Source organism: Polypterus senegalus, chromosome 1, assembly GCF_016835505.1.
Source record: "Polypterus senegalus isolate Bchr_013 chromosome 1, ASM1683550v1, whole genome shotgun sequence".
Taxonomy (NCBI): domain Eukaryota; kingdom Metazoa; phylum Chordata; class Cladistia; order Polypteriformes; family Polypteridae; genus Polypterus; species Polypterus senegalus.
The window spans coordinates 120,887,984-120,907,701 of record NC_053154.1 but is presented as its reverse complement, the minus strand read 5'-3'; the positions used below and the strand labels follow the sequence as shown (position 1 = coordinate 120,907,701).

General features: G+C 37.0%; 1 protein-coding gene across 5 annotated transcripts in view; it reads left to right on the top strand.

Moving 5' to 3' along the window:
• The window catches only part of zbbx (zinc finger, B-box domain containing), a 148,974-nt gene that overhangs the window by 102,067 nt on the left and 27,189 nt on the right, over positions 1 to 19,718 (top strand). For 3 of the 5 annotated variants that reach the window (XM_039756909.1, XM_039756926.1, XM_039756917.1), the window contains exons 19-20: positions 476 to 563; positions 15,791 to 16,282. In XM_039756909.1, coding sequence (XP_039612843.1) covers positions 476 to 563; positions 15,791 to 15,869 — 167 coding nt within the window. In that variant the 3' untranslated portion in view covers positions 15,870 to 16,282. Of the gene's footprint in view, positions 1 to 475; positions 564 to 15,790; positions 16,283 to 19,718 lie in introns of those variants that run through there. The other 2 variants (XR_005634112.1, XR_005634113.1) reach the window with 1 other exon arrangement.

Sequence of the window (19,718 nt, the reverse complement as noted above, 5' to 3'; positions counted from 1 at the left end):
TGTCTTGCTTACATTAGTTAAATAAAAATATGGCACTACTTTGGAAAGGTGTATAATCATGAGTATGTTGTCCACTGCCTTGTATGCAAGTCAATGTAGTTCTCTTTTACTTACCATTGCTGGTTAAAAAGTCAGTCAAAAATACATATCTTAAAAACACAATACATATGTACAGTAATACTGAGCCCATGAATTGTGTGTTTACATAGGAAAACACAATTTTCTATTAAATACATTCTTGTGTATTGTGGTGGCAGAGAGTGGCGACTATGTTGGTCAGACATACAAAAAAGAATTTCACTGTACTACTATTGTACTACTGCTGCTACAACTACAATGAGCTTTCTCTTCATTTTTTGTGGCAGAATTAATCATATTTTTTTCGTACTGTGTAATTTGTGATGTAACATTTTCTGTAAAATTTGTAATTGATATTGGATGTTTCAAGATATAAAAATAAGATACATTTTTTTAGATGAAGAAATGTATGCCCTGAAGATCAAAGAATATGCATTCAAAAAAGAAAAAGGTTTAGAGCTGAGGAAAACAGCTATTCCTTCCAGGTGAGTAGCTCGGAAAATTGTCTGACTAAAGCTGCATTAGCACTTAAATACAACATCTGATTATCCTCCATTTAATTATTGTATGTAATCTTTCCTGGATATATGATTGCATTGGATCTTACAATAGTATAACAAGGAATATAAGGAAGATTTTTATAGCCCCTTCTCTCTTGGATGAAGAACAGCATAAATGCGGACAACCTTCTTGACTCCAGCATCCAAGGAGAATGTTGTTTTAGAGGTGATGAAGAAGTTTGTGAAGGGGTTAGCTCGAAGAATGTTCAAAAGTTAGTTTACAAATGAGTAGGAGCTTGAAGTTTAATTGAATAACTTGGTGAGTGTGTGACTGGAATAGTAATGTGTTCTCCTTGAAATGTCTTTTAAAAGAAATAATTGATATTCCAAAATAATCCAAAAATTAGTGAATATTTTTCAGTCCCAAAGATGACATCAAATGTGTTCATTTACTTTGTGTTATAGTCAGAAACCGGTCTTGTGTTATAGATTAAGTAATTCATATGGTTTATGATACAACAATACTGTTGTTTTCCATTAAAGTTTGTTGTCCATATACTTTTATTATTCTTATCAATTAAAACTCTTGAGCAACCGATCTATAGCTATCAATCTTGAAATTGTTAGATTAACGTTGTACAGTGTCATATTAACATTTTGCACAATTTATCAGTTTTTTGTTTTTAAATTATTTAATCACCTATTTTTAAAACCCAATCCATGGTCACAAAGAGGCTGCTTTTTTTCTGCAACAAGGTTCACAAACCAGGAGACTCAACAGATATTTCTCTACTACATGTACAAACCCATAATAAGTTCAGCAGTTCAACACAAATGAACCATCAGGTATTTATAAGTTTTTACCTCCTCCACATCCCTCCCCTATTATTGTGGCAGATTCAAAAGACTACCCAGTGAGCGTGAAATCTACCAGCAACTCCTTCATCTTGATAAAGCTTCAAGTGGCATCACATGACAAAGCCCTCCTTCTACTTTCTGCACTCTTCTTCTCATTTATCAATGCAACCTATAGGAGTCATTTAAGAACTTCCATAGGTGACATAAATTGGAGTTGTACAAATGCAGTGTAATGTCTAAAGAAAGAGGGAGATAAAACAATTTTTGAAGTGCCTACCATCTCCGACACTCAGTTCTGAAGACTCTCAAAGTTACATGAGAAATCAAACAATTGTCTTGCTTTGCCAAAGTGAAAGTAGGCTTTTTGGAGCAAGTGGATGAGAGTATTGTTTGCTTCTACATATGCCTGGTAGGTATATTGCATAGGATCAAGGTGTGCTTCAGATGCATCATTGTTGAGATTTAAAGAACCTGTCTTGTCATTTTAATTTTCAAAATGTAATTTTATATACTACTTTGAATTTTATTTCATTGAAAACATATTTAATTATTTTTAATTTCTAACTGCATCATGTTGAAAGCTGCCGCAAGCAGTTAATGAGTTCCTGTGGGACCTTGCCTTTTTCCTCCCGGTATAAGTTAATACATTATAATGCAGTGGTGTCGGCAGCTTTGTCCGAGATCCTGGTTCAAACAGTGAACTAATACGCATGAAAAGGTCAGTGTTCGGTTTTTGACTATTGGTTCTTTATGTCAACTTGTTTTTTGTTTTAGTCTTGGCTGTGGTTATTAAATAAGATTTTCTTGGTGAATGACTTTTGAAATTGCATTCTGAGTGTGATCATTGTTAAGCCCTTCAGTTAAAAAAAGCATTTTTTGTGCTCTGAAAGTTGTTTTAAGTTTATTTCTCAAACTTCGAGAGAAGGAAATCTTTATTTCTCTTCGGAAATAAACCGTATTTTCTGGTCAGCTTCATAAAACTATTTGCCAGTTTGAAATTTGAGGCAGTCTGTATGGGAAAGAAGTAATGCAGTTGGTTTGGTAAAGCAGACAGCCATTGGGCATCTGTATTGCAGGTTTTTGGAACATTTTATTTGTTCTACCTTGTTTTATCTTGGTAGTAATATATATATTGCTCTACTTTCCCTATTGTATTATTAATATGTAGCCTTAGAATGCCTAATCTCACAGACTTACCACTATTTATAAGGTATTATTGTATATAACTTATCCCCACCTTCTCTTCTATATCTATAACCTCAGGCAATTAGATGTAGTAAAAAGACAAGCAGGAGTTAAGTTACACATAAAATAATGTATTACTGATAATATTCATAGATAATAACAAAATGCAAAGTACATTTGAATATTGGCAACCATACAACCTGATAAAATGGTGATGTGTAATTCAGGTGGCACACAGACTTGCAGTTACTTAAAATGTCTCTAGTTAAGGCATCGTTGGTGCTCAGCTTTCAGCCACATGTCTGTTCAATATGGCTGCTGAGCTGTGCTCTTCATTGTGTTGTCTTCATCATCACAGGTTAGTAAGAGAAATGCTTCTTCATAATATGTGGGTCAGAGAGAGAGAGAATGTGGTTGAGCAAGTACATTTATAGATGTTCTCTCCAATTCCTAGAACCAATAGGACATCATGGTACTTAAAGACCTCTGAGACAAGCCAATTCCAAACAGCCATATCTCAGACCAATGGGAGAAATAGTACATTTAACACCTGCAACCCCCCCAAGACCATATGTTAAGCTAACCTGGCTTTGTGTGGGGGATCAAACTGGTTTAAGACACATCCCCCCAAATCCTGTCATAAAATTACAAAGAGACAGTCGTAAAAAGGGTTGGGGGTTGTGCAAACATGAATACCTCTCACCACTTGGTTTGCCTAAATTATAAATAAAGACATACAAAACATTTATCAAGTTATATGCAAAATCTCCCATCACAACACTCCACCCGATGAATGTTTTGTACAATGTCTTTATAAACAATGTCTTTAAATTGTTTAAAGAGTCTGATGCATAACTTGTGCATTTGTTGGCAGTATTTGCTCTCCCAGTGTTCAAAGTTGTCCGTGACCATTTGTCCATTACATATCTTCTTTATTTCAAAGACAATCTGAAGAACTTGGAAGCGCTCCTGATGACTTGTATCTGCTCCAGTTTGCTTTAACTGTTTCTTTAGCTTTCTGCAGTCTTCATATGTCATCAGATCTGGTGGTTCAAAATGAGACAAGTCCACACCTTCCACTAAACTAGCCCACTACAATTTAGTCTATTGTGTGAATTTTTAATCTGTACTTGTTCTCTGTCTAACTGCTAATTAGACCCCTGTCCCAAACTATCTGTTTAAGCATATGCAGCTGTACAATTAACATCAAAATTTGAAAGGTAACATGCCACAGGTGCCAGTACAACCACTTCTGCCCAAGTGACAGCACATGTGCCACTGCATAAACTGTTCACAAACCTACATTTGTGGTCCCTCTGCACACATTTGGGGTTGACTTAGTTGCCTCTTGTGCTTTCCTACCCATGGTGCAACTCTTGACTGCCATCAGCCTTTACCAGTATAGGCTGGCATCACCACCATGAGACATCACAGGTATGCAACTCTCATCATTCCCCCGTAGACCACCCCTAGAGTTGTTTGCTCACCATATGCATACTCATTGTGCTAAACACCTCAGTTCAGAATTGGCCCACTGGTCCTGTGCCTGCACCATAGCCGACAATCTCAGCAGGGCTTCCGTATTTTCCCAATTAGACTATACCTAACATCGGAGCCCATATGTCTTGCAAATGTACCAGCTGCACCTGCTTTCCTGAAAAGTTCACCAATTTGCTCAGTATACTTTTTCTTATATTAATTATCCCACTTAATTAATTAATACCCAGGATGTATACTTTATGAGCCCAAAATGAATCCCCTTATTTTGGCATTCCTAACTGGTTTGTTCAGTTTCCACCCCTTGGAATATAAATTTGCTGCAGTAATGAACAAACCTTTCCTTTTAAACTATAGCTATTGTGACTAGTCCTATTATTGCATGACTTGTGGACTTGTTACTCACTTAAACCCCAGTAAGTGTCTTTTCTTGATGTCTCTTCAGTTCTTCTTCATGTCTTTGTCTTTAGTCTTTACGTGTTGTCTTTTCTTCATTCTGCTATGTAGGCAGGTCTGCAAAATGGAAGGTGACAAAGCAGTTTCTGTCCATCTCATTTTCTTGGCTGTCGACCTGGTGCCAAACTCAAACTTTGCTTCTAGGCATTCATTGGAACAGCTTAGCACGGTAGTGCCATGCCACTCCAATGTGCCAATGGTAACCCAATCTCCTGCATGGATTTTACTCTGCTAATTGCCTTCACTATTTATTACCTGCACCAAACCAAAGTCCATAAAAACCTTACAATAGAAGTAGCACTATTGCAAAAGGCCAGAAAATTGAAACAGAAATAACTGTTTTCCATTTCCTGTCTTCCTGCGCTACCCTTCTATTTTTTTTCATTGCCTGTGTGTCCTTTTTTTATTGTATGGTAACTACTACCTGAAAGTGTGGGCTGAAACTTCTCCAGAACCCAAGTTCTAAATCCAGCATTTCTGCTAAAACTGACCTGTGTTCTTTACTAAAGACCAGCTCACTTTTCTCCATTTTATTGCATGGAGAGTCATAGGCTGTCTTTTTGAACAACTGGTCAGTCAGGTTTCGAATTACTGAACCTAAGTGTGTGTGCTTTTTAATTACTGCTGGCCCCAGCACAGCTGTTAGGACCTTCACACCCCTGTGCATTCCTGACTTGCTAGCTGAGCTTCCTGCTGCACCATCCCCCATCCTTTGTTCTTTGGCTTGTCCTGTTTCATTCAAACCAACTCCTAAACTGGTGCACTTTCTTTCCAACTCAGCCATTCTTGCACTAGCACATTCAGACCTTTCACACACAAGCACTTGAATTCCTTTCATTTCCATTGTTCTTTGTTTAAATTCCACACTTTCTTTACTCAGTATCCTTAAGCCAATATCCAGTTCATGCCCTCTAGTCAACAATTGCCATTCACACTCACCAGCTCCTCTGCCTTCTATCTGATCTCTTTGTCCTAAATCAAATTTCAATGCAGCACTGGTTACCTTTCCTAACAGTGGTGAAATACCTATCAGTGTAGCATGCTCTTTAAATACTGGACAGGCCTCAGAATTACTTGGAGATTGTGGTGCAGTGGAGAATAAAGGAAGAAAACACCCTTGCTGTTTTCCCTTTCATCTCTCTCCTTTTCCTCACACTCACATTCACACTCTTTATCTGAGCACTCATCTGTCTCATGTAAGTCACCCACCCATGTTTTAGGGTTCCAGTCTGATCTGGTTACTGTTGCCCTAACTTTTACCATGGGTGGTTTTCTCTTTTTTCCACTTCTTTCACTGCTTTCTACTTTAGCAGCGGATGTTCTACATGCTAACACTTCACAATTATCACACCAACTGTTACATCTTTCAAAACTCTCACTCAACATTCCACAACTTTCACTTTCATTCACTTTGCTATTTTCTTCCTTATCATGATCTTCCTTATTACCAATAATACAAGCTAGTAAACCTCTTATAACAGCAGCTGTCTTCTTTAAACCTGATCTCTGTTTTCTTGCTTTTAATCCTTCCAGCCCCTTCCATTTTGTGGCACACTCAGCTCAGCTTCTGCTTTTTCTACCTGAACTACAGGTTTCCTAGCTTTAGCCTGCTTCCCTCTGCCACTCCACTGGAAGATGGCTGACTTTAAAATGAACTTAGGCATTTCTAAGTCTACAATTTTCTCTAATACAATTTGCCAAATTCGTTATGGGTTGGCCTACTTTTGCCCCTGTAAGCAAACATACACATACATACACAAAGATTCTAAACGAATAAGTACCGTATGAATGACGAATGCATGTCCCATCACTCCCTAGCACTTTAACCACTTAAATGCCGTATGAATGACGCATGCATCTTTCACCACTCCCTAGCACTTTAATTAGGGACTCACTACGACCAGCACTAACAAACATGCGGGTGTCCTTGTGACACACATGAAGTCTCTACACTTTGTTGGTTATATTCCATTCAGCAACCAAACAAGTTTTACTTCCACCGCATTTGTACACTGGGTGCCCTAAAATTCACATACATAAACAAACACATACATCAAAACAGTATTTGCAAACAGGGTGCAAAACTTGGTTACCCAAAATCCTACCCGACTACGCCAATTGTTTTATCTTGGTAGAGTAATATATATATTGCTCTACTTTCCCTATTGTATTATTAATATGTAGCCTTAGAATGCCTAATCTCACAGACTTACCACTGTATATAACTTATCCCCACCTTCCCTTCTATATCTATAACCTCAGGCAATTAGATGTAGTAAAAAGACAAGCAGGAGTTAAGTTACACATAAAATAATGTATTACTGATAATATTCATAAATAATAACAAAATGCAAAGTACATTTGAATATTGGCAACCATACAACCTGATAAAATGGTGATGTGTAATTCAGGTGGCACACAGACTTGCAGTTACTTAAAATGTCTCTAGTTAAGGCATCGTTGGTGCTCAGCTTTCAGCCACATGTCTGTTCAATATGGCTGCTGAGCTGTGCTCTTCATTGTGTTGTCTTCATCATCACAGGTTAGCAAGAGAGATGCTTCTTCATCATATGTTGGTTAGAGAGAGAGATGCTTCTTCATCATATGTGAGTCAGAGAGAGAGAATGTGGTTGAGCAAGTACATTTATAGATGTTCTCTCCAATTCCTAGAACCAATAGGACATCATGGTACTTAAAGGCCTCTGAGACAAGCCAATTCCAACCAGCCATATCTCAGACCAATGGGAGCAATAGTACATTTAACACCTGCAACCCCCCAAGACCATATGTTAAGCTAACCTGGCTTTGTGTAGGGGATCAAACTGGTTTAAGACACATCCCCCCAAATCTTGTCATAAAATTACAAAGAGACAGTCGTAAAAAGGGTTGGGGGTTGTGCAAACACGAATACCTCTCACCACTTGGTTTGCCTAAATTATAAATAAAGACATACAAAACATTTATCAAGTTATATGTAAAATCTCCCATCACAACATACCTGGTGTAACAATGATCCTGTGGTGACAGCTACTGCTCTGTAGTCCTTTTAAGCACCCTGCTGTCCATTTTTAGGCCCTGCAACTGTGTTGTCATCCACAGTTTTGACACCCTCTGCAGGTTCAGAGTGGTAGCAAATAGGTACTGAAAGGCCACAAAGAGGTATCTGGCACATGCCTTGACCACCCTCAGACTGGTGCCACTTGGTTCAAATACCTTGTCTATGAAGTTTCTCAAGTTCTCTTGACAGAAAAAAAATAATGAGTTATTTAGTGAGTGTTCTAATGCATAGCAATAAATTGAAGAAATTGATTTAAAAAAAAAAAACATTCTAGCAATTTAATAGAAGACATGTTTTTGCATCACAATATCTTCCAGTAATTTATTCCGACCTGTTTACCACAAAAAACACTTACATGTTATCTAGAATTTGCTAAAGTCAAGTTACTAGGGAGCGCTCTTGGTTTTATAAGGGTTTCATTAATTTGCTCTTTTTAATAATTACTTTTTGTAGAGTTTCAGACCTATAAATTTTAGAGTTTGTATTTATTTAGGGTGGCGCAGTGGTAGCGCTGCTGCCTTGCAGTTAGGAGTTCACTTCCCGGGTCCTCCCTGCGTGGAGTTTGCATGTTCTCCCCGTGTCTGTGTGGGTTTCCTCCCACAGTCCAAAGACATGCAGGTTAGGTGAACTGGTGATCATCAATTGTGCTTTGTGTGTGTGTGCCCTGTGATGGGCTGGTGCCCTGCCAGGGGTTTGTTTCCTGCCTTGTGCCCTGTGTTGGCTGGGATTAGCTCCAGCAGACCCCTGTGACCTTGTAGTTAGGAAATAGTGAGTTGGATAATGGATGGATGTATGTATTTATTTATACCCAGTACTAGGCTCTTAGAATTATTTATTTGCTCGATTCACTGCATTCAACCGTTAATCCCTGCGTCTACTGAACAGTGTCATCTCCAAGCTTCAGCGACAGACTGCTGTCACTGTCCTGCTCCACTGACAGACTGAGGAGATCGTTCCTCCCCCACACTATGCGACTCTTCAATTCCACCCAGGGTGGTTAAACGTTAACATTATTCAAAGTTATTTTCTGTTTTTACCTGCATTTTTATTACTCTTTAATTTAATTTTGTTTTTTGTATCAGTATGCTGCTGCTGGATAATGTGAATTTCCCCTTGGGATTAATAAAGTATCTATCTATCTATCTATCTATCTATCTATCTATCTATCTATCTATCTATCTATCTTGAGCCAAACATAACTACAGGGTCACTGAGTCACTATACTATGATAGTGAACATCAACCATAGGCCTGTTTATTCAGGAGTCGGTACCACAAACTTTGTTCTGGGTCTGGTCCCTCATTTTAGTGATTTTAATTTCGTTCCCCTGCTTTTACTGTAAATGACTGTGTTCACAGAAATTCACTGGAACATTGTTCAGTTGAGGATGACATACTTATGATGAGAATCAGCTTCTTAAAACCTAAAATCATATCACTTCCCCAGAAAAGAGTGGTTTACTTTTGCAATTAAGAGTACAGCAGCTACTCTAAGTGAAGAAAGAAGTGAGTATCTCATAGTTCTGTTCATTGAGTTCTTTGAGTAGTGAGAAGAGTGCTATATAAATGCAAAAAATTATTATTAGTAGTAGTAGTAGTAATAGTAGTATGGATAAAGTTTATAGTGAGATAGATAAAAGAATAAGTACAGTCGCTGCAGTACAATGGGCAATGGACCATGGTGTCAAAGGTTTTGCAGTGGCTCATTCTACCACCCATTTTGTCTTATACTGGTATTTCAAGAATCCTTTATTCAACACTATCCAACTTCTGAAGTTACTCCATGAGTTAGATTTTAAACACATTGTGGCAGACATGAGCTGGGTAAACATACATACCTACATACTGTAATTGCATAGCTGGCCATGCTGATCTACGTGGTTGATGTTCACACAGATTAGATAACTGTTTTTAAGTGTATATTTACAGATTTAAAGTAAGGCAGAGTTGGATGAAATAAAATACTAAAAGTTATCTTTCCATTATTAGGACATGTTCTTGAAAGCATAAGGTCAGGAAATGCTGAGTCAGACTGAAGTGACAAAAGCAATAATTTATACAGGCAAGCAAACAGTGACAGCTATTTTTTTCACACAAAAGGTAAAAAAAGGCTTGTTGAGAGTCTCTCCTTGACTTGCCGACCCTATCAAGTAGCAACAAAAGAATGTTCAAGGTTATAAGCCTCTGATTAACCATGATAGCCATCTATGTTATTGTGGAAGTTTGTCTGTTTATTATTTTGGTTAGTCTGTGCTACGTAGTTATAGCTAATTATAGTGTGTGAATGAACACTAAATATATCAACTTTATAGTGCCCTATGTGAATAGCGTTATCTGTACATTTTGTCTAACTAACTTATAGCACCCTACATGTGGACAGCTGCCTCAATGCTTTATAGCACTCCAAGAGTGCAGCTTCATTTCCATGTGGCCAGTTGCCACAAGCAAATAGACATACTAGCCTCGTATAAGCAGACCAAATGTTTGTCTGTAAACCTGAGCATCACTGAAATCCTGTGTCACTCAAAGCTAACTACGCTGTTATCAATTGAAGGCATCCCATCTTAGCCACTTTCCATTGTGGAAATGCAGCCGTCACCCACACTAGGTGCTCTAACACTATGTCTTGGTCCAACCATACAATATAAAGTTGCAATTTCAATATAGCAATAAAGCAAAATTCATAAAACATTGTAAAACCAATAGCAAGAATATAGTAGGAAATGTATTTAAAAAGAGCCTCATTGAAAGATACTTTTATAAGCTACAGATGATGAGGATCCTTCTAAGTCTGGATGCATAGCTTCTTAAAATGTTTCTTGAGTCCTTTTAAACATCTAAAATAGTTTAAATTTGAGCAAACTATCTTTGGTATTGACTTACTTGGAAAAAAAACATCAATGTAGCTTATCTTTATTGCACCCAGTTAATCAGTTCATAATTGAAAAGTGTTTTCAAAGTTTGTAGCAGCTTACTAATTAGTCTTAACTTAAAATTCTTACTTTCAGTAACACTTTAGTTTAGGTGCTGCAAAAATTTTATCTATTACACAGTTACTATTATGTAACAAAACCTTAACAAAGGCTTCTTTTGGTCTTCATAGTACTTCTAAAACATTGGTAGATAGGTTATTCATCTCTGTGCAGTGTAGCATATTAACATGATGTTAAAACGACTTGCTGATATGGAGGATTCATAGGCCTTATACTAAACATGTAATATCAAGAGAAATGTGTCCCAGTTAAGCCACCTCAGACCAATTCAAAGTGATGTTTTGTTAGTAGGTCACATTGCAGAGCTGATTAACATCTACTGATGTATTAAAAGTGTTATGAAGACCAAACTTATTACATAATAGTAAAAGAGTAAAAAACCACTCTTACTCATATCATACATTTATTTTTGGTATCTGGAAAAAATGTTACATTTTATTAACTTCACTCCTTAAAGAGGAATATCAAGTTAGTTATTATGTCTGCCATTATTTGTCATCCACATAGTATAGGTGTCTTCTCGGAACGATCACTTTTTGGCCATGATGTGGAACATTGTAGAAATGTTAGTCAAACATTTGTAGTCCCAACAACATCACCATTTTTTAAATAGCACATTTTCATACATGAAGAATAGCTAAAAGAGTTTACAATAATAATAGCTTAAATAGTTAAAAAAGGAGTAAAAACTAAAGAAAAAGTATGTATAACAGCACAGAATCTTAATGCCTAGCTTAACTAAAACTATGGTTAGATGTCTATGAAGGACATTAAAATTAAAGCCCCAGTTGGAAGAGTGCTGAGAAAAGTAAATCTTTGGAATTCCAAAGACCAAAGACCCATCACACCACCCTGAGTATTCTACAGTCCATGAATCTGTCATCATTAACAGGATACTCTTGTAGAGCTCTCTTAATATTCCCAGCATCCCAGATAGTTGCAGCATACTTAGGCCAGGAGTCAGTGGCTAGATCTAGATGACTAAAGACAAAAACATGCATTAACCTTTCAGCATCATGCAGTGATGTAAAAGATGTAAGTTGTGCAATGTTTATTAAGTAAAAGAGTACAATCTTAGTAACATACTCAATTTGGAGTTTAGCTAAACTAAAAATTATATTGAGATTTTTTTACTTTTGGCCTTATTTGTAAAGCCAGGGGACCCAGTTTATTTCTAATGTCTTCTCTTTTTTGCTTGGTGCCAGCAATCAAAATTTCCATGTTTTCTTAGTTAACTTTTATGAAAGTATTACTCATCCATTCAATGATGGTGGAAAGACACTGAGTCATAGGGTTTAGAGCAGGGGTCTTCAACACATCGCTCGCGAGCTACCGGTAGCTCACAACCCCTTTCCAGGTATCTCACAAAAGGGTTAATGAATCCTACATAAATTAGATAACTTCATTAGTCAAATTAGGGGTGGGCGATCTGTCCAAAAAAATATATCACGATCCTTTTAACGCAAAATCACGATCCACAATCTGAATTGCAATCTATCTTTTCAATGTGGCATACAAGAGAATATCCGGACTCAAACTCATCAAGACCTAAGTAACACTTTATTTTAAATATCAAACAAAGTTGAATTCAATTGTTCTCTCGTTTGCTAGAGAAGCAGAGTTAAAGAACATGCCTCTCCCCCAGCAAGTTGCGTGGATCTCAGATATGTGCAAATAAATTGGTACCATATGCGAACTATGATACATAGTGAAATGAAAAAAGTTGCAAAATCAACTGGAATGTTCAAGCAAATTGTATCAAAAAACTCAATCTAAATCCGTTAAGTAGTTCTCCCGTGAAAAGAGTACAGACATACAGACAGACAGACATTAGATTTTATATATTATATATTAGTAAACCTTCAAAATAATGTGCAGTTAAAGTCTCAACAGCATTCTCAGCATTTCTGGAGCTTAGTAGAGCCAGATAACTATAAGAATATTCACTAAGCTGCTTTGTTTGGGTCTACATACCTCTGTGAGTCTGCCTTTTCTGATATGAATGTCATGAAATCAAAGTTCAGAACAAGACTGACAGATGAACATTTAAATGACTCCATATGAGTGAACCTCAGTGGCAACACTCCACCATACACCTGCCTCTCTTGTTGACTCCATGCAGTGCCAGTAATCTGACTAACTAAAAAACACATCACACATGCAACTGGACATGTGAATACTTGTGTGAAGTGAAACAGTGACATGTAACAAAATGACAAATGAATAAGAATATCTGTGTATTTGTTTTTGCATTGTTTTGTTTTGACAGTATTCATGTTTTAAATCAATACACTAGTGTGAGATACACTAGAAAATGCATACATACATACATACAAAATGCACTTGCAGGTGAACTAAATATTTTTGTGATGTTTTAATGCAAAATGTGAGTTGTGGACACCACCATTTTGTAAATGTTCAGGCAAAACAAACTTATAGTTTGTTTGGGTTGAAATAAGCTATGAGAACAAACGTTAGAAAACATGAGTAGCTCTCGGCCATTTTCATTTTGTAAAAGTAGCTCTCAGGGGAAAAGATGGAGACTCCTGGTTTAGAGGCTCAGGGTTATCTAGTGCTATTGACAAATAAACCAGAATACTGTCTGCATAACTGTGATAATTTGGTTTGTTTTGAAATGTTCTGGCATAATGGGAGCATGTAGTACAGTAAACGTGTTTTAAGAAAAAACTAAATAGAAGTTATGTTCAAGTTAGAAGCTACTGAAGAGTACATGCACAACATCATGCAGTGAAATGAAACTCACCTGATATAGTATATAGTATATTTTATATACTATATATATATATATATATATTGTAAACGCTGGCCCAAACACACAGACGGACAACATAGTTCCACCCAACACACGTTGTGCAATATTTACAATTAGTGCACTCACAAATCCCAGTGCCTCCAGCACCGATTCCCCCAATGTCCAGGCCACACAGTCCTGTGCCTCTCTTTCTCCTGGTTGCCTCCAGTCCTCACTCCAGCTCCGTCCTCTTCCACCCGACTTCCGCCCATGACTGGAGGGAGGCGGCCCCTTTTATAGGAACCCGGATGGGCTCCAGCTGCTTCCCGGCAATCTCCCGCGGACACATCCCCATGTGGCGGAATCCCCGGGGACCACAGTATATATATATATATATAGAGAGAGAGTAATATAATATACACTGTATAGTGTATATAATATATATAGTGTATATAATATATCACTATATATAGTGACGACAGCGGGGTCTTTTACCTGGCTGGGATGCCTCCGTGATGGAAGGACTGGGGGAGAGAGCTTAAACAGGGCAGCATATCCCCTGGGACGACAGAGGGCAGTCCCTCTTGTTTTTTATGGTGCCATATGCTTTAAGCATGGAAGCTCAACCCTGCTGGGGCCCATGGTGACCGCCAGGGGGCACTAGGGGAATGGCTGAGCCCTCCTCTGCAGGATTGTAGCCACACCTCAAAGTACACACAGAAAGTGATCAAAGGACACCTGGGATACTTCTGGGTGCTATATAAAAGGAGCTGCCTCCCTCGAATCGAGGAGCCAGAGTCAGGAGGAGGAAAACGATGAAGCTTCCCTTAGGAGAAGTGGAGGTGGAAGGAGTGACAGAGAGAAAGAAGAAAAGAAAGTGCTGTGCTTTGTTTTACTGTGGATTGTGCTTATGCTCATTGAGAAGCAATTTCTGTAAGCATTTCCCACAGTTGTATAAATGTGTGTGTTGCAACACTTGTGCCTAGTGTCTGTTGTGTCGGGTGTTTGGGGAAGTGTACACACATATATATATATATATATATATATATATATATATATATATATATATATATATATATATATATATATATATATATATAATATACACACACAGAGAGTATTTAAAATACTTTACATTTATTTATTTTTTTAATTGTTCATGTGTCTACTCACATATAGGGTCTTGTTTCCTCTGAAGAATCATTATGTTTTTCATGCTTATTTCCCACAAATAAATTAACTATACATCATGTTGCCAATTCAGACATGGTGCATCATGATGAAAGAGGTACTTGAGTGTATGTAATAAATGTAATTAATTTACTTTTCACTTCAAACCATTTTTTTTCTCTAAAGCAAATTAAGCACTAATTGCAACTTAATGATCAATGAGAAAAAAGTGTCAGAATAAATATAACTCCTTTAAGACAATCTTGGAAGAAAACGAAAAAAAACTAACTAAAAGGAAGAAAGCAACAATATATAACCAGCATTGTACATCTTATTTAATTTCTGTCTTTAAACCTCATATATATCCATTTGTATGTCTATTTTAAATTATTAATGCTCATACTGAAATTATAATAAACAGCATTTTATATTTTTCAGGAAAAATGTATCTATACAGTGACAACCAGAAGTCAGTCTAGTGTAACTTATTCGATTTGATACTGTTGCATAAAAATTTGAGTGTCGTAGACCATATTTTTGGACAGAGTAAAGGTTTTTGCCCATATATTTCATTTACACATTCCAATGCAGGGTTCACTCACACGCCCACACTTTTTTCTTACCACGCCAGTTTAGAGACACCAATGAAATGAACCACTATGGCTTTGAGATATGGAATGTAGGGATAAACCCATCCATACAATGAGAGAACATACAAACTTCATATAGTATGTCCAGATCAGGAATGTACCCCAAAAGTCTGGAGCTGTGGTGTAGTAGAGTTAAACACTACACCACCAATCCAGCCCTTATTTTTTAATTTTTGTGTTTAATTCAGCTCTGATTAATTGTGTAATTATTTTATATATATATAGAGAGAGAGATTCCTGCACATCTGTAAATATTCAAATATATAAAATGTTTAAGTTATTTAGAGTTTTTAGGAAATTTAAGGACAGATGAACACTGAGTTGATAGAAGTAAACTTTCCTAAATCAGCTTTTGATTTGAATATTGGGAGATAACATGCTAATTACCAGTAAAGTAATGTACAGAGTTGTTCATTGAAAGAAGTTACAAAGTTAATCATGGAAATGAAAATTAAAAGAGATGTAGAGGCTTGAACTTTTTTAGCCTCAGGTCAGAACCTTAACAATATGCATGTGCTGCACTGTGGAATTCATTCCAGGAAACAGACATTAAATAATGTATTTTCTAAACCAATCTCGTTTTTTATCTTGCAGAAGCTGGGATGCTGAAGGTCACACAGATGAAGAAGAAGAGATACTAAGAGACAAACAGAATGTAATGTCACTGCCCTGACAAGAGGAAGATCTGTTTTAATGTTGCAGAATCCTTTTTTGAGTTTGTCTTTAGGTATGATTTAGATAAGTCTTTAATTTATTGATTTTTTTATGCAAATACCATATTAATCCTTTAAGCTGGTACAGTTCATCATAGGCACAATTAGGTATTTTAATCATTTGCAATGATAGTTTCCAAGAATATAACATGAGTATGTTTAGATGATATTGCTCTATTTATTTTTATTATTTGCAGATTAAATGTGTTTTCAATCTTAAATGTATTCCAATTTTCTCATTGCTGTGCCATTTGTTAAAATTCAGGAACGTTCATCTTTTTTATAAATAATAACTGCTGAACAACGCCTTCCTTTACTGATTTGAATATTGTTTATTGAAAGAATAAATAAAGAAAACACATGAAATGCTAAAGGGTGATAGTCTGGATTATGCCACGTCTATGACCTCTCACACATACTGTATGTCAGCTCCACACAACTCGGAGGAGGCCGTGCATTGCCACTCAGATCATATAATCTTCATTACTGGTAAACTGTAAACAATGCATTACAGATGTCAAACCACCAAAAACAATAAAAACGGAAGGAGATCACCTCGTGTATTGCAAATCACTACAATAAATTCTAAACTTTTACATTTTTTTTTACAGAGTGACTACTGCACAGTAACTTTAAAAGATGAATTTATTAATGTTCCTTTATAGCTTGGGTGATGAAAGTCTCAAATGCTTGTCCTCTGTCTCGAGGCTGTATGTTTAGCTTCAATTTGATTTTTACCGATTGCATATTTTCCTGGTTAGCTACACAGAAACACCGTAGTGAGCTTCAGAATAACAAGATTGATCAAATGTTGTTTGTATTTAAGTTAAACTGATGGCTGCTGGTAATTAAATGCAGTTCATCATACAGCCTACTATAGCAAAGTCCTACATGCAAAATGCAACATCTGCACAAGTTATTAAATATGCGACAGATAAAGATTTTATTTTAAGAATAAGTCAGAACTAAATTGGGGATCTGACATTTAGGGCTGTCCCAGGATATGTGACAATTCTGGCCTTAACCGATACTATATTGCCTTAACTGATATTATAAGCATATTTTATGTCAAATTGCTTCCAAATCTTGTACCCTTTGGAGACCACCTTAGTTTCTTTGGAAATAAGACATACTGCCTTTCTTTTCACCTCTATAAAAATATGTTTACCCTCATTTTTCTTTAAATGGACACTTTCCAGTGTTTTGACCCCTTCTTTCCTGCTGAATTTCTGTATTTGCCACCTGTGTCAGGATAGTCCCTTTATGTATAGTCTGAGATGCACATAACAAATGTTGCCTTAAATTACTGTCGAGAAAACTGTTTACATTCACTACTATTTCACACTTTAGTTCTACAGGCAAGACAGGAGCAATTCTTTTGATAGAGATTTATTTGTGTATATACTCCATATTGAATATAAAGAGATTCAGAAAATAGATCCCTTTGCTTCATTTTAAATGGATACATTTGCCTTTTTTCTCCATCAATCTACACTCAGTAACCCATAAAGTGAAAATATGTTTTCAACAAAGTTTGCAAATTTATTAAATTAAATTTATCAAAAACAGAAATCTCTCATTTATAGAAGTGGTCAGACCCTTAATTCTTTGCTTTGTAGAAGCTCCTTTTGCAGCCATTGCAGATTTGGGTCTTCTTGGGTAAGTCTTTAGAAGCTTTGCACACTTGGATTTGGGCAGTTTATCCCATTCATCCTGGCAGACCCTCTCACATTCTATTAATTTGGATTGTAAGTGTCTGTAAACTGACCTCTGTCCACACATGTTCTATAGTGTTTAAGTCTGGGCTTTAGCTGAGCAACTCAGGGACAGTCAAGAGACTTGTCCCAAAGCCACTCCAGTGTTGTCTTGGCTGTATGTTGCTGTTATGCTGAAAAGTGAGCTGTTGGTTATGTAATCTGGAACAGGTTTTCTTAAGGTACCTTTCAGTATTTGGCTGCATTCATCCTTCACTCAGTTCTGACCAGTCTCCCTGCCCTTTCCATTGAGAAACACCCCCATAGCATGATGTTAACCGTAGAGATGAAATTAGGCAGGTGATGAGCAGTGCCTGGTTTTCACCAGATCTGCAAAACAGTGAATCAGACCAGAAATTCTTTGCCTCCTGTTTTCATAGTTAAATGTAATTTGGCACACTCCAAGCCTTTTACCCAAGAGTAGCTTCCATCTAGCCATTCTACCCTAAACTCCTGATTCATGGAATGCTGCTAAGATGGCAGTCCTTCTGACAGTTTCTACGATCTCAGCAGAGGACTTCTGAAACTTTGCAAGAGTAAATTTGGGATTCTTGGTCACCACCATGTCCAATGTCCTTTTTGCCTGGTTCCTCAGTCTGGCTGGTCTGCCAACTTTAAGAAGAGTTCCAGTGGTTCCAAACTTTTTCCAATTCACAATTACTGAGGCTACTGTGCTCCTAGAAACAGTGAAAGCTTTACAAATGGTTTTATACCTTTGCCACGGTCTATGCCTCACCGAAATTTGGTTGCAGAGGTCTACAGAGAGTTCCTTGGAATTAATGACTTGTTTTTTGTCCTCCATGTCACAGTACAACTTGGACTATCAAATGTATCTTGTAAACAACTAATACCTGTTGGTATAAATTATTCAAAATGTCAAACTATGGAGACACCGCCAATCAAAAGATGACTCTACGACAGGATGGCACGACCTTTTCTATACCTTGTCAACAAGTCGTCCTACCTTTGGTTGGTGGTGTCTACATACTTTGACATTTTGGATAATTTATATCAATAGGTATTAGTTGCAGTTTCTACATTTCAATTATTATTATTCCCTACTCCAAACTTGAATACTTAGTGATGAAAGCCTGGAGAGCCCATCATTGGCAAAGACAATTAATTAATATAATGCAGCCCATGATTCACACCACTTTCATTGCATGGTTGTTGGCAGTCTGTTTGCCATTACACTGTATTCAAGGCCAAGGAGTAATTGTGTGTTACAACTAAAATCTAGCAACCTCAGATTTAAATATCCATATTTTGACAAAATTGCATTTAGTAATTGTACCACAGAATTTATGTTAAGACGTACTGGCAAAAAGTACTTCAGCCTTATCTTTGACCATAGTAAATGGTGTTCAGTGCAAACCATATTGAAAACTATGACTAATCTAAAAAGGAAAAGCTTTGAGCTACCAGTACATCAGGATGTAAAGGGTAAGCAATACGGACAACACTAGGGGTTGCTACCTATAAAGAGAATGAAGCCAGAGGGAGTTGGAATGAGGCGACAATACCTTGGGCCAACCGATGGTAACATGAGGCCTTTATAGTAACTGGTAAATTTGGGACCACTTTAACAGGGCGCTATAGATGACTGGCAGGAGGGCAGTACCTCCCCTTAAGGTTATTAGGCAGGAAAACATGGTCTCTGACTGGAATGGAGTTTTGAAATCTATGGTTAACCAGAGAAGTATGCTTCTGGAGTTCAGAAGTTAGTTTTCAAGAGGAAGAGAAGCCTAAAGAGAGAGAAAGGAGGTAACAAGAAGGTGAGCCACCTGACCAGGCATCTTTCCGGGAAGACTCTGAAGGCATTGCAGGCTTTTTTTGTTGTTTTCTTGTTTGCTTTTATAGTGTGAGATGTTCCTCTGTTTATTTGAAAAAAATAAACCTACTGTTTTTTAGATGTTAGTGAAGGGCTATGTCAGTATGTCTGTAAAAGGGAAAAAAGGTAAATGTCATTCTCATGCTGAAAGAAAAGAAAACAGAAGAGAGACGCAACATTTTAGCTGTATAGCCTAAATAGAAAACAAGGTTTGGAGGCTTTGC